General features: G+C 35.4%; 1 protein-coding gene across 1 annotated transcript in view; it reads left to right on the forward strand.

Annotated features, from left to right (window-relative positions):
* The first annotated feature begins 684 nt into the window (after positions 1-684).
* Positions 685-15317, forward strand: part of mv (lysosomal-trafficking regulator mauve) — a 21456-nt gene continuing 6823 nt past the window's right edge. Inside the window, exons 1-20 of the mRNA XM_018544549.1 lie at positions 685-985; positions 3579-3664; positions 4739-7527; positions 7606-7665; positions 8801-8955; positions 9073-9317; positions 9399-9568; positions 9643-10158; positions 10349-10453; positions 10521-10830; positions 10911-11065; positions 11178-11399; positions 11493-11689; positions 11774-12223; positions 12318-12638; positions 12711-12830; positions 12915-13115; positions 13212-13472; positions 13541-13928; positions 13990-14423. Coding sequence (XP_018400051.1) covers positions 686-985; positions 3579-3664; positions 4739-7527; positions 7606-7665; positions 8801-8955; positions 9073-9317; positions 9399-9568; positions 9643-10158; positions 10349-10453; positions 10521-10830; positions 10911-11065; positions 11178-11399; positions 11493-11689; positions 11774-12223; positions 12318-12638; positions 12711-12830; positions 12915-13115; positions 13212-13472; positions 13541-13928; positions 13990-14423 — 7485 coding nt within the window. The 5' untranslated portion in view covers position 685. The remainder of the gene's footprint in view (positions 986-3578; positions 3665-4738; positions 7528-7605; positions 7666-8800; positions 8956-9072; positions 9318-9398; positions 9569-9642; positions 10159-10348; positions 10454-10520; positions 10831-10910; positions 11066-11177; positions 11400-11492; positions 11690-11773; positions 12224-12317; positions 12639-12710; positions 12831-12914; positions 13116-13211; positions 13473-13540; positions 13929-13989; positions 14424-15317) is intronic.

The raw sequence follows: 15317 nt of genomic DNA on the forward strand, positions 1-15317 counted from the left end.
TTTTGAGAAGCGATAACGAGACACTATCGTAAGCAGCACGAGACTAAATCGGCAGATAAGAATTGTCAGTGGCGGTAGATTAAATCCTGCCACCGCAATGACTTTTTAATTCTCGCGTGGTTCGTGCTTGTATGAAATTAGCGGTAATAATTTATTGATAGTGCTGGCAAAGGCGACAGCGGCAGTAGCGACGGCAGTGATTGTTATTGAAGAGTTTATAAATCTGGGGTTACCGCTCTCCATCGATTTGTACTTCGTGAAAGTTTCGTGAAGCTTCCGAGCTTCCTCGTGGAAGGCTGCAAACTGGTGATCAATCGCGTGGGAATGTTATGTAAGCTTATATTCGCGTTCAGTAAACATATTCAACACTCCCGCGTCAGGATCAGATTTATAATGCGCCGCAATGTTGCAGTTGTAATGCTCTGATTACAGAATACGATTAAATAAAGTCGAGTAAAATATCAGTTGGTTTTTTTTAAAGCAAGTTGTAGTCTTTTGATTTATCTTTGCAAAGTGTTTGAATTAAAATGTTATTGAAAAGCACCTTTTTTTATATATATCATACATATAATGTATTCTTTGATCATGTATTGAAAAATGTGAATTCTAATTGTCAGTATTAAGGAATGTACTTGAATTAAAGTTTCCGACTCTCGAGTGATGTACGAGACGGGACATATCAATTATGCGTCTCAATATGTGTTGGTTTACCCAGCGCGACATAAGGAATCCTGGTCTTTCAGATGATCAAGTTACTTGGTCGAAGGATGCACGTCAAAAGCAGCACGAGGACAATCTGTGCGCATGGTTGAGTTTGGATGAGGTAGCGAGTTACGAAGAAGATGCGCGATTGAAAACCGAGGAGCCCGAAGAAGAGGACGAGAAGGAACACGAAGAACGAGGTTCAGGGATGTCTACGGTGTCAATCAATAAACTACAAGTTCTATGGGATTACTTCATCCATGCCGAACCCCAGAGTTACGAGGTATTAGCATGTTTTAATGGAATTAATATTCTGTTTTGATTCTCAGAATTCTTCCTTCTTGCTTTTTTCCCTTTTTAATTTTTTTATAAATTCTACCAGCTTTTATTTTAACAAAACTCTACCGTTTCCTTATAATAAGTCTGTTGTGGCAAGGAATCTTTTGTTCATACGTTGTTTGTTGACAAAACACGTAATGTGGAAATAACTTATTATATTCTGTCAACGCTGATTATATCTTAAAACCTATTACATTTATAATTGGATTGTTTTTGTGATTGGGGATGCCGCATTGTAGTAGTCTACGAAAGAAACGGATGCCCTACAAGTCATGTGCGCCTTGCTTGTCAATACTTCGTGGAGGACGTTGATGTACACACATCTTTTAGCTATACACACACACGCACGCGCGCGCGCGCGCGCGCGCACACACACACACACACACACACACACTTGCCTGTATTAACTGATTGAAAAATATAAGTATGTGTCATTGAAATGTCATTGATCATATAATAATAGAATAAAGAAAATAGGTATATATGTTAAAATATAAATAGATATATGTATATTAGGTATATAATCTATTAAGTATATAAGCAGCAAAAAGTGATTGGAAATTTACACTTCCCGTATAAAAATGAAGGTATACCGGGTGATCCACTTAAATCCTACATCTTGAATATTTCGTTTATTTTTGACAATACGAAAAAATGTTTCAAATAAAAATGGAACGGTGTCGAGGGGGACACGTTTTAGTCACATTGTTTTTTTTCTAAGTGGAGGCGCTAAAAAGATATGAAGGTCACCTCCACTTTTTTGAATGGAATTATGTAATTTTTTTTAGATAACGTGATTCCTCTAATTATTTTGCATATAAAAGTATTAAGGTAGAGATATCAAAAAACAAATAGTTTTCGAGATATTTTACACTTTATTTTGGTACATTTTGACACAAAATGTTAAATAACTCGTAAACTGTTGACTTTTTTATTATCGTACCTTAATACTTTTGTGAATAGAATAATAAGATAAATCAAATGGTATAAAGAAAACACATAGTTGCTTTAAAAAAATATGTATGCAAAATGGATAATTTTTTAAAATACGCAACTATGTGTTTTCTTTACGCCATTTGATTTATCTTATTACTCTGTTCACAAAAGTATTAAGGTACGATAATCAAAAAGTCAACAGTTTACGAGTTATTTAACATTTTGTGTCAAAATGTACCAAAATAAAGTGTAAAATATCTCGAAAACTATTGGTTTTTTGGTATCTCTACCTTAATACTTTTATATGCAAAATAGAGGAATCACGTTATCTAAAAAAAATTGCATAATTCCAATCAAAAAAGTGGAGGTGATCTTCATATCTTTTTAGAGCCTCTACTTAGAAAAAAAACAATGTGACTAAAACGTGTCCCCCTCGACACCGTTCCATTTTTAACGAAATTTTTCTCATTTTATTGTAATTATTTCTTTTAAAGTCTACCTTTTATTGAAATAATTGTTGATGCAGATTCTAACTCTCCGTCAAACTTCTTGTATTACTTTCAAGTACAATATAGAAAAATCTGTGAAAACATTTTTTTATTATTTGTTAAAAAAATATGTGTAATAAATTCTTAAATATATTAATAAAATGTGATACACACATATATCTATATTTTATAATCTAATTATTTCTACTTTTAAATTAATTTGAATTATTAATCATTGGGAATGGTTATTTCCATCATGAATCACGCGTGTACGTGCCCGATTACACGTCTACATAAACAGTCTATTCGTCATACGCATACATTAAAAGATCGTTAAACTACAATTCCTATTTCCGTCGAAGAGTATAGCGAAAATTCGGAGTGCTCCAGTTTCATATCTAAAACTTTTGATTAAATTGCGAATATCACAAATAGCGTGCTGCAAGTATGTCACTTTGTAATGCTTAATCGTTGTTTTCCATTTTATATTTGTTAAAATGTTGATTATTACTGTATCGCGCAGAGACATGAGCAAATTATTATCGTTGTTAACTTCAGCAAATAATAAACAAAATCTCTCTGGTCCCGCTAATCCTTCTTATCTCTGAGTCTAGTTGCTTATCTATTAGTTGAAATGATATTTTAACATGACTTGTGTTTTTTCTTGTTAACCATATCTTTCAAATTATCAAACTCGCATTTACGAATTAAGAATCATTAGTCCATTAATTGCGTTTTATGAAATATAACTGCTTCTGCATACGTACATTTTATTTTTTTTAACGAAAGATAAGGTAAATGCACCAGTTAGTGAATAGTTAATATAGACATGACTCACAATTCGTTGGACAAAATTTTAAATAATAAGCTTTTACGATTCTAAATAAATATGTTATTAAATTTTTATAAACAATAAATTTATTTTGAGTCGTACATATCATTAAAAGCTTAATATTTGAAATGTTTTATCACTTTGTCCAGCAATCATGTCCACTAATTATGATATATTTACATTATTTATTTGTTTTATAAAAATTCTATTGATATAAATTCTGGTGATAAGTTGTCTCTGACGAGTATTGATATCACATATACATATAATGATTGTTTCAGAAATCAACCTGGCTTGATATATTTCTGGCAGAATTGCTTGCGCAAATTAAGGAAGGCAAAGACGTAAAAGATGTTCTATCTTGTTGGTGAGGCTCTCATATTATTACTTTGATTAATTTATTATCTGCACATTTCTTCTAAAGTTTACGCAATATTTTCCGAGAAGCGTATTTGATTACGTGTTTATTTTTTCGTCTCACTGTTTCGCCTCAACCACAGTAGAGAATTTGATCGCAATTCTGCGGTTGCGATGGAGAACTTTTACGATCGACTTTCGATCTGGTAGTTTATTTCATTCCTTTTCTGCTAATCACATCTGTTCATTATTTTTTCTGTTCATTAATTTTTAAATGTTATAAATATCTGATTAAATTTAAGAGCTTGGTTACAATATTCACACATACATAATCTGACAATAAAGTTTTCTTGCATTACAACAATAAAAAATGTAAACATTTTAGATAATAATATATATTTTATCTTTTAAAGTAATTCTTCATAAATCAATACCTCTTTTACAAAGCTTTAAAAAACATTTAGTTGAAGTCTGTTGTTGGAATGTTGTTTAGAACATTCATCACTTTTCCTTGAATGTCTCATCTTTTTCGATTTAAAAATGTTTATTTCATATTTTTAAACTTAGGAACAGCATGACTTTGAAAAAGCTTTGAATAATATGAAAGATAAAGTGTATAAAGAGACTACCTTAAAAGATAATAATTTGTTATTTGAGTTGTCTGTGTCTTTTTTTATTGCTGACTGCAAGAACTTTATTGTCAGACTATGTATATAAAAAGCCATTAACATTTATTGTGTATTTCGCATTCTATTTCGCATTGTAAATCACTTTCTGATAAGAGCTAATTCCATTTTTACGATCATAGATTAACTTTAATCTCGGTTCATCTTTCTACTCTTCACTTTTTTCTAATTTTTAGAATTAGAGAGAATCGAGATTAAAATTAAACTACATGATTAGAAAAGAACATAAAACAAATTTTCTTTTCTTTATTTACCTATTATGAAAAGCGATATTAACTACTATAGAAATAACAAATATATGCAAGTCGTATATCATAGATAACTCACATCTGATAACGCGACCGTTGACTGAGACAATAAAAATGTATTTATACATCAAACGTATACTTTTATTTTAGTTCGGTTGGCGTTGGCGGTGTGTCGACTCTCGTAGCCTGCGAATTGCTTTCGGATGTGCACGAACTGTGCGGAAATAGAAATGGCAGTGAGCTGATTGGTCTACGAAAGTACCTGGTTCAGGATCGAGGATGGCGTTATTTGGCAGTGCTGCATCTGTTAGATGTACGTGGTCTGTCCTGCGGTCGCGAACTGGTCGCATTGTTGGTCGCTCTCTATCAAGTTGCGTTCCAAGAAGAAACAGACTCTGGAACCGACTTGGCCGCGTCACAAAAATCCAACAGCGAATCCGCTGTTGTACAATCACCGATACGTAATCAGTATATAAGATTTCATTGTAACGACGATACCGTCGATACAGTGAATATTGTGCTACATGCAAAACGCAAGAGTACTAAGGGTTCTAACCGCAGGCGGTTTTCTAATGAGGGCGATACACCTTCGCGCAGGAAATTTGCTCGCCGACACGTCGTCGGTGCTGCAAAAATCCACCAATCCACCAATCACAAACAGAAAAAATCATCGTCGATTTTGGAAGCACGACGTAACACACCGGAGGATGAAACGAGTAGCGAGTTCGAACCATCGACGGATGGTATCGATCCATCACGTTCTCTGACGCTTAAGATTCGCCTAAATCCGATGGATTTCGAATATTTTACATCGATCGTAAGGAGTGACGAAGAACAGAAATGGCAGGCTGAATTATACGAGTTGCCACCTCGTCCTGTAAAAAAAACACCGCGTGATTATATTGACGAAAGAATCCGCGATGTATTAAACGCAAAAATTAGTAACTTCGAGATTAGTTTGCTGATCATACAACTGCTGCAAGGCTTGCGTGACTATGATACACCCGCTGAGCAAACGCCAGCCGTACAGGTTCTAAAATTCGCTCTGGATACGCTATGGTCGTTGCAATTCGGTATAGACGGTAATCGTTTGAATGGTACAGAAAGTGCGACCCTGAAGGCTGCCGCTGCCAGGCTGATGTTGACGGCTCTGGAACGTGTTTTACGGGCCGACGAACCTACCACAGCGGTGATTCACAATGGTCTGCTACCAATGACTCTGAGATTGCTAGAGAATGCCTGCAGTAAGCCAGTGAACGTGTTGGAACAGGAGGAAGGTTCACTACTGCAGGAATTTATCTTCGCCACCATCTATGGGATCGTCACGTTTCTTTATTGTCTATTGCATCAGCGTAGTGGCAACGTCGACAAGCTATCGGACTTTCTTGAATTGTTTCGACTCTTCGTCGAGAGTCAGGATGGCAGGCTCGTCGAAAGAACAGTGTTCGCGATCGTCGATCTACCAAGTATTGATCCAGCGAAGTCGATAGTACGAGCCAAAAAGATAATCGACATAATAGGCGCACTGACCAGCGGATTGAAGAGTGTCCGTCGTGATCTCTCACACGTCACGCAGTGCCACAGGACTAAGCACAAATCCTGCATCGATCACGTTCAGAGTCATCATCACTCCGATGTGCTCGGAGCACCGTACTCCCAACCGATCGTTGGCATAGCTGATAAACAAGTTTGCTGCATTTCCTCATTATTCGCGACACTCACGAGTTTACTGAAGGAATCTCATTTGTTCGCAAGTGAGTTGCAGGTGAGACTGATTAGAATAATCACCGCTGCGGGTACATGCTGTTGCTTTCCGCCGAAAATACTCGTCTCGAGCGTCATCGCCTGTCTCAAAAAACGCGACTCCTCGACATATGCTCCGGCTATGGCGTTCTTGGAGCGTACTCTGTTTAGAGAACTGGGCGCGTATTCGATGACAGACCTATGCGACACTTGTAATAAACCGGCCAATTACTCGTGGGATTTTCTGGAGTTATATGTCGATTTGCTATGCCCTGACGATCCGAAACTCTGTTACGTTATCATGGCGCATCTGCTAAAAGTCACACCCTGTTCCCGGTTTTACGTCAGGGAGCAACTTCTTTTCAGAGTTTTTTATCCGACTTTCCTGCGCGCCAAAGCGCATTACATGACTGACAAAGATAACGCAACTGCGAGATTTCTTTTGCAATCCTGTATGTCCGTTATATCATGTTTAATCGTGAACCTGAAGATGTGCGAGAAATTCATGGAGATGAAAGGACTACATGAGATACTATCTCTGGTAACAGACACGGTATTTACTAGGAGCGTCTATGCTCTTCTGGAAGTCACCGTGACTATAGAGATCTGGAAGATTTGCAAGGAACCTGACGATACAGAAGGCATCGGAGCACCAGCGACAAAGTTTCTTTTTAAAACTCTTGATAAAGAAACAAATGGATTGTTCGTCAATTTACAGTCTCTTAAGGAATTAAAAATGATAGAAAAAGCGGACCAGCAAGGCGAAAAGGATGCGCCAAATGTGCACTCTAACAATCAAGAAGTTGAGTTACCTACTTTCAAAGATTTGAGAACGGAGATTGCTGAAACGATAGTTGAAGCTCTCGATGATACATCTTTATCCCAACTGCCTGAAAGTGATACTCACTGCGAACAGTTAGAGAATAAGACTGATATGATAGATGCCATAGCAATTTCGAATTCACCCGAGAAGTTTCACTTTCCTATAGAAGAAACTAACGAAGTGCGTACCGACGGAGACACGTCGAACAACAAATTTAGCCTGCATCAGGTTAGCGCAGCATGGAGGGCTGCTGCAGGAATAGCACTGTGCAGTCCGAAATTCCGGACTGAATTATCAGCACATCCAGTATCCAAGAAATCGTTACATTTATTTAAATTATTAACTGTGGGCATCGCCACGGATAGTATTAAAGGTAGGTGCAATATGTAGAATAATAAAAATTTTTATTAAAAATTATTAATGAATCGTATCGTATTTGTTATTTTTTTAGATAAATTGGCGTATAAGCTTTTCGAAGCCTTGATTACGTGCTGTCTGATATCTCCGTTGTGTAAGTGTATATGTTATATTACGAATGCGATTAATAAAGCGCATATCAAACACACCTTGATTACGTATGTATATACGTATACAAGGTGAAAAATTTCAAACGTAATGGATTAATGTTTCGAAAAATATAGAAGATAAAAAAAATATTTCAGACAAAAGTATGACGTGAGGGGACGTAAATAATGATCAAATAATTTTCGAAAAAAATTAATTTTTTAAGATCATACTCTTTTTTACATAATACGATTATTTTATTTATTCTATATATAAAAGTAGTAAAGTAGAAATACTGAAAAATTAATAGTTTATGAGATATTTTATATTTTATTTTGGCATATTTTGATACAAAATATAAAATATCTAGTAAACCATTAATTTTTTGATAGTCATATCTTGATACTTTTATGCACAGAATAACAAGATGAATCAATTAGTGTAAACAAAAGATACAATTGCTTAAAAAAATATGTAATTGTATATTACAAAATGTATAATTTTTAAAATTAACACAACTATGTATTTATTTTACACTAATTGATTCATCTTATTATTTTGTGCGTAAAAAGTATAATAATTATTAAGAAATCAGTAATTTAAAAGATATTTTATATTGTATATCCATATATGTCAGAATAAAGTATAAAATAACTTGAAAACTATTAATTTTTTGATATCTTTATCTTAATTATTTTATATGCAGAATAATTAGAGGAATCATATTATGTAAAATATCATATAATTCCATTTAGAAAATGGAAATATTTTTTTATAACCGTGAAAAATTGATTTGAAAAAAAATTTTATCATTGTTTGGTCCCTGTCAAGTCATGTAATTTTTATCTAAAATAATTTTCTATATCTTTTTTTTGAGATATTTAGGTCATTACGTTTGAAATTGTTCACCCTATATATCAGTCGCTCATGCAGCTGCGACGTTATAATCCGAAGATGTTTCGCGTGTTTATTCGTTAGGAAAACAGTTTAAGGATTGTGAGCAGATGATAAACGTCATTCTTAAAATCTCAGTTGATCATGACGTTATCTAATTACACGTGGAATTATATTAGTCATTCGCTTCATTGAAATTTATTCCATTGCTCTTGCCGATTTTGTGTAACGAATATTTTACGATGTAGATGATTGTGACATAGTCATGGAATTAAGAAAGATACTGATGAATACCGGAATAACACTTGGCCGTGGAATAGCTGTTATAGTGGACACAGTGTTGAAGATCTCTATGCTGAAACCAGCACAGGAAAATAGCATACAGCAGCAACCACGTCCCAGAGTATGTCACAATTAAATTAATAAGTAATAACATTAACATTAAAAACTTGACATTAATTGTTAAAAATGAAGAATTCTTGATATTTATTAATCTATTAATGCAAACATTTTATTACAGCTTCCAACCATGTCGTTGGAGACTCTACCAGATTATGGCGCAGAAGACAGTAGTACTGGTGAGTACGTAACTGCTGACGATGGATATGAAGCAGATGTTGAAGTGCCTGGAAAAAATATCAACAATAGCATTCCGAAGAAAAATAGCAATCTTCTTAGATCTGTAATAGAGCCGAGAGGTTACGCCAATGCTCATCCTGCCTTATGTTCTTTGGCAATAGACCTTTTAATTCATTTCAGTGAACAGTAAGTCCTGAACACTTACGAATATACAAACATTAATGCGCATTATAATATTTTACTTTATAAGATACTTTTTTTTTACAGAGGTTTAGATTTAGAGAGAGGATCGATAATAACTGGTGGATTGCGAAGAATCACTATTACTTGTCGAGAAAGTGCCTCAAGTTGTGCTGCCCTTGCGGCCTCGGGAACTATTATGAAGATATTGAATGGTTTTAAGAACGTATTTACTAATAACGATCCGCGATATCGAGGTAGTTTAATATATGTAGGAAATATATTAACGTAGTTATAAAATATTAGCACGCTGTATAGATAATTTTTGTAGACTTGCAGCACGCGGCATTGGAAGTTTTTACATTATTAGCGATACAATCAATTTCGCCGACGGAGCTAGTCGCGTATTTGTCGTTTTTCAAAGTGAAAAAACCGCCTCTGTTGCCGTTGCTGGAACCATTATATCATTTGGTGTTAGCCGCACGACCTCAGCCGAATTTTATCCTGTCGTTTCCCGTGTCACACAACACAAAACCGCTGAAGATCCAGACGGAGGAATATAAGAATTTAGAGAAGGTCGAGAATCTCGTAAATAATTTCAAAAAGAAGCATCTTGCTATGGGAATTTGCAGTCCATGGTCCGTACATGCAACTTGTCTGCCCATTGGGCCGGAACTTGCTTGGTCAGTGTGGTTACACGGTTGTTCCGCTTCTATGTGGTTAAGGATAGAAAGAGGGTTACTAGTTGGCGGACGTGCGACTACTCACAATATTTCTCCATTACTTGATTCGGATAGTGAAAGTCTATCGGACTGGGGTATTCTTTCTGACGACTGGAGTCGTGATGGTTAGTAGAGAAAAGAAACAGTCACTAATTATGTAAAGCGATTATGTTTCTTTCTAATTTTTTACATATTTGTATTAGTAAGATACATGGGAGTCGTTTTATTTACTTATAACAATAAGTTTTATTATATATAATTATATTGCATTTATAAAATTGTAAAAGAAATATCGATACATAATTTTTCTTCTAGTCATAGCAGGTTCTGTGTCAACACCCACGATAACATCAGTAGTACATTTGATATCCATTGGATTCGAATCGCTGGTTTTGGAAACTTGGCTCGATCTCAGATCAGGTGATTCACTTGTAAAATTTGTTAATTACAAGTGAAAGCTCATGCTGATATTAATTTTATCATTTAGATAAATTAATCTTACGACTTACTCGACCGGATGACAAGATAAATCGAACGATCTCCGAAACTTCAATAAACGGCATGTTTCCTTCGGGATGCTGGCATCACTTGAGTTTAAACGTTAAAGATACTGTTTTGAATAAGCGTAGTGCTGTGGTTGAAGTTACGCTCTGGATAAACGGTTGGAAAGAAGTCAGTGCTCAATTACCGTTTGACGGTTTATTAGTGAGAAAGCCTGGTACTACATGTATTTTGTTAGGTCAAGTCGGATCGAGCAATATTGGCGCATGGTACCTCGGAAATTTAATGGTTTTTAGGTATATTAGTTTATTATTCAGCATATCTAATTCATATACAATGAAATCATCTATACATTTCTATTGGTTGTTATTTGTAGATGTCCAGTATTTACGAAAGAGCGTGCATTGCATTTGGCAAGTTTCGGACCAAATTACACCAACTTGGCAGATTGTATTTTAAACACAACAAAACCTGATTTTGCACCTCTTATTGCGTCCGGCGCATTGAATGGTATTCGCGAAGTAAAATACGGTTAGTGATGTATTATTTTTAGTTTAGTATTTATAAACGTGTAACTGTGTGAACACTAAACAATTTAACATTTATTTATTTATATGAAATCTTAATACCTACTTTTATGCAGAAGGAGGTAAATTTGATTTAAGCCGACGAAAGTCTTATGGCGGTACTTATTTGAGGCACGCTGTCGAAACAGTAGTATCAGAATCGAAAATCGATTGGGATGCTGTTATGGACGCGACAAACTCGCATCTTGGCGAGTTGCAAGATAATTTACTTCTCAGTTACGAGGCTCAAAACCCCAATATCGTACATTTGTATCCTCAAGCTGTTGCTAATCCTGCTGGTAAGTTATTTGTGATATGCTATTAACATTCTATTGTATTATGAATGATGTACTTTATTTTATTGCATTTTATTGATGTCATTATTTTTATAGTTGTTGTGAGAAGTATTTTCCTGGGTCAACCAGGTTTTAAAGTCGTTTCGGTCCCGGAGCATAGAGTATCACAACAACCGCCTCTATCGATATCTCCAATTATGTCTTCTCATTTAGAAAGTCAGCAATATCGAGGTCTTGTGCCTGCGACGATCTTAATGGGCGGTGTACCAGTATTTTTATATCTTTTTGCGAGAGTAAATACTTTTTTACATTAATTAAAAAAGAAATAATCGAAGCATCTGCATATGTCTTTTCTAAACAATCATGAATCTTTGTAGGTGGTCGAATTAAACTCCACCGAGGAAGAACAAGCTTTGGCTTTGTCCATAATCCTGCATCTTGTTCGTAGTGATTCAGAACTCTTGAATCAATATCGATCGGACGGCGGGACGTCACTTATTCTACGTATTCTAGAATCGTCTAGGTGTCACACAGGTAGACACATTCTGAAAGCGATGCTGGATGCGGCTTGCGATAGTTCGATCATCATCAAAGATATCGGCAGTGGTAATCATTCAATCTCACAAAACTGTGAAGCTGTTATCACAGATCCAGGACTGATCAAAGGTGCACTTACCGCATGGAGAGCATGGATGAAATACGATACATTAAATTTACTATTACAAGCGTTACTACTTTTATTGCGAGATCAACATTCGCATCGTGAATTCAATGCATCACAATTAAACAGGGTCGGTATCGTGGATACAATTCTTACCTTGTGTAAGGTAAATAAAACAATCTATACGTTAGAACGTCTACATACAATAAAATATATATCAATTTACATACCTTTTAGTAACATTTTTTTTTCTTTCATAGGAACATTTCATGTACGAAATGCATGAAGAAGAAAGTACCATATTGAGCTCAAATACCGGAATCGCTATTGTGGAACTGATGCGCGCCTTAATGGGTGCACCGCCCGAATTTGCTCACTTAGTTGCCATCACTGATTACCTGGTTCTCATTCATCAAGCCTCAGAGACTTATGTCACTCATTCGCGACACAATATCTATTTTATGTTGCCGCAACTCAAGGAGAAGGATATGAATTCGAAAAGAAATGATAAAGTCATTTCTGATGATGTGATAGGCATAGTGGAGAACAGTAAATTAAATAAGGCATTGACAAATGAACAGGTATAATTTTTGCAATATGAAATTCTTCGATTACAAAAATTACATAAATATTTCAATTGTTCGCTTTGTTAGATTCAGAAATCGCGAAGTCCTAAGAAAAAAGATCGTAAAAATGTGCTGTCATCAGATAATATTAGTGCCGGAGAAGATTCCGGAATTGCAGGTAGTGATGGATCCAATCCTCTAAGCAACGTATGTATAATGAAAAATATAAAATCTTTGTATGATATATTTTTACATATTATTTATTCGAATCATGCATTATTATATATTTAGGACAGGCAGTCAACATACGTAGATGAAAGAAGAGCATGTCAAGGCTTAGTCTGTGAAGGGCTGTTATTACTATTGAGAGATGCAGTAAGAGTGTTACCAGACTGTCAAGTTGGATTAGTGCTGAAGCATGTTTTAAGAGCTGAACTGCTATTAGTTTTAGCTAATGACCCCGATAATCGTGTGCGCACAGCATTGATCAAGGTAAATAATTGCTTAATGCAATATATACTTTATACTACTTCTATCAAGGCACGGAGCGAATAAAATGCTTCATCAGTATCTCATGGTATTTTACAGGTGGTACAAACCTATCTACAACGCGCTAGCGATGAAGAAGTTAATAAATTTATAAAACACAAGTATTTCATGCATTTAGGAAATCAGATAGCTTTATATCCCGGAAGCGAATCGTTGATTGTCGCTTTAGAAAATTTAGCTCTACGAGGTCCAACATTGGCGGCGATGCCACCGTTAATGGCAATGATTGCAAAAGCCGCAGGTTCCGATTCGAACGTAGCCAGACCAATAATATCATTTATCACTGACATAATAGCAAAGGTATAGAAATGGAAAACACGATAACGAATCTGATATATGACCATACAAATTAATTGTCATTATTTCAGAATACGAATGCATTAAAGGTACTTTTGGAGCAAGGTTTAATTGAGTCATTGGCACAAGCTTTGGTTGCAGCCGTGCATAAAGGTACCTCGACGTCTCTTCATCGAGACATCCACGTACTGTTCGTGGCAATCGCGACCAAACTTCTAGAATTACCAGGAATTCATCAGATGCAAGCGGTACTAGATCTACACTTGATTCTCGATTACATGGAATTATCAGAGAAGATACGATACCACGCTAGTTTAACTGGCACGATCGTAAGAGACGCTCAAGTAGCATTATTCGACGGAGAGTTGGATGTACTCACGACTAAAATGTCGAATCCTTCGGGATTTCGTTTACGTAGCACAGCTTCCTACTTGGCTTCAGCGTCTTACTTTACCTCAGGTAATTACAAAGCGCGAAAGTTTTCGGCGCTTGCATATTTACACAAAAAAATTTCTTTCAGTTCTCACGACGTCTAGTGAGCAGAGCGATCATGGATCCCGTTCGTCTAGTTATGCAAACCTTCACACAAATTCGGCTCCTGTACTGCGTGAACCCAGCAAAGGAGAACTGAACGATCGTTTTCGTATTATTGTGACACGTGCTGTTGAATTTATAATGGCCGCTGACGAATCACCATCCATCAATGAGTTGCAATTAACGAGAAGGCTGTTTTCTATTCTTCTACATGGACTGTGTAATCCATTGGAGAAAAAAAATCACTGGAGCAACACGTGGTCCGTCAGATCAGCTTTGAGAAAGTATACGGCTAGAATTATGGTGTGGCTGCTAGAACCGCACCAGAGTATCAATACGAGAGTATATGCCATCAGATCTCTAATGGAAGAACCAAGAGCTCGTGAAATATTGTCGTGTATTCTGGAAGTTCACCCACAGGTATTTACATTAATTTATATATAACATATCTCTCCATAAATTCTTAATAAAATTATATAAACTAGTTATGGACTCTTTATTGTTAAAAACAAATAAATAAAACATAAATTAAAGGCTATTAAGAGTCAAACGCAGTTAACAATGCGAAAAAAATTTTTTAATAATCTTACAAATTAACATTAAGATGCCCCGTCGAACGTTTCGGTCTGCAATTTAGACCATCTTCAGCGACGAAATAATAATAAATCACTACTCCATTTACTCCGAGTTAGAATGCAAGTATTCTTGTTGAACGAACAAAATGTTCCTGTGCACCAACTAGAGGTAAAAATATCGAAGATAATGGATGTGGAGTTGTGTAATGAAATTCCGAAAAATCAGAAATATGTCTGTGAAAAAGACCGTTAACAACACAAATTCTATTAGAGTCAAATTATTACAAAACAAAAAATTACTAAAATCCTTAAAACCTTACCTCTGTTGGTAGACAAAAACATTATTTCATAATTAAATTCACAATTTAATCATACTAGAAAGACTGACTGTAATAAATATGCGTCCGTATTCGACAGTAAAAGACGATACAATGAGGAACCGTTAAATTAAAAAATAACAAAACGAAAAGGCTTAGGTCAAATTGATGTTGACAATTTATCTAAAATATTCGCGTATGCCTGATCAAGACCTTCTGTGTCAGTTATTAAATTCAGACCATTATTTTGAGATTTAATATAAAGCATTTCCGATATTAAACGCTTATGGTAAAAATTTTCACTATCCAAAATTTTCACATTATTCCATTCAAAATCATGATTATGCTGCAACCTATGGTCAGTAATAACAGATCTGGAGGATGTATTTCTCCGTATATGACTACGATGTTCGTTTACTCTC

Source organism: Cyphomyrmex costatus, unplaced genomic scaffold (genome assembly GCF_001594065.2).
Source record: "Cyphomyrmex costatus isolate MS0001 unplaced genomic scaffold, Ccosl1.0 scaffold1150, whole genome shotgun sequence".
NCBI classification, from domain to species: domain Eukaryota; kingdom Metazoa; phylum Arthropoda; class Insecta; order Hymenoptera; family Formicidae; genus Cyphomyrmex; species Cyphomyrmex costatus.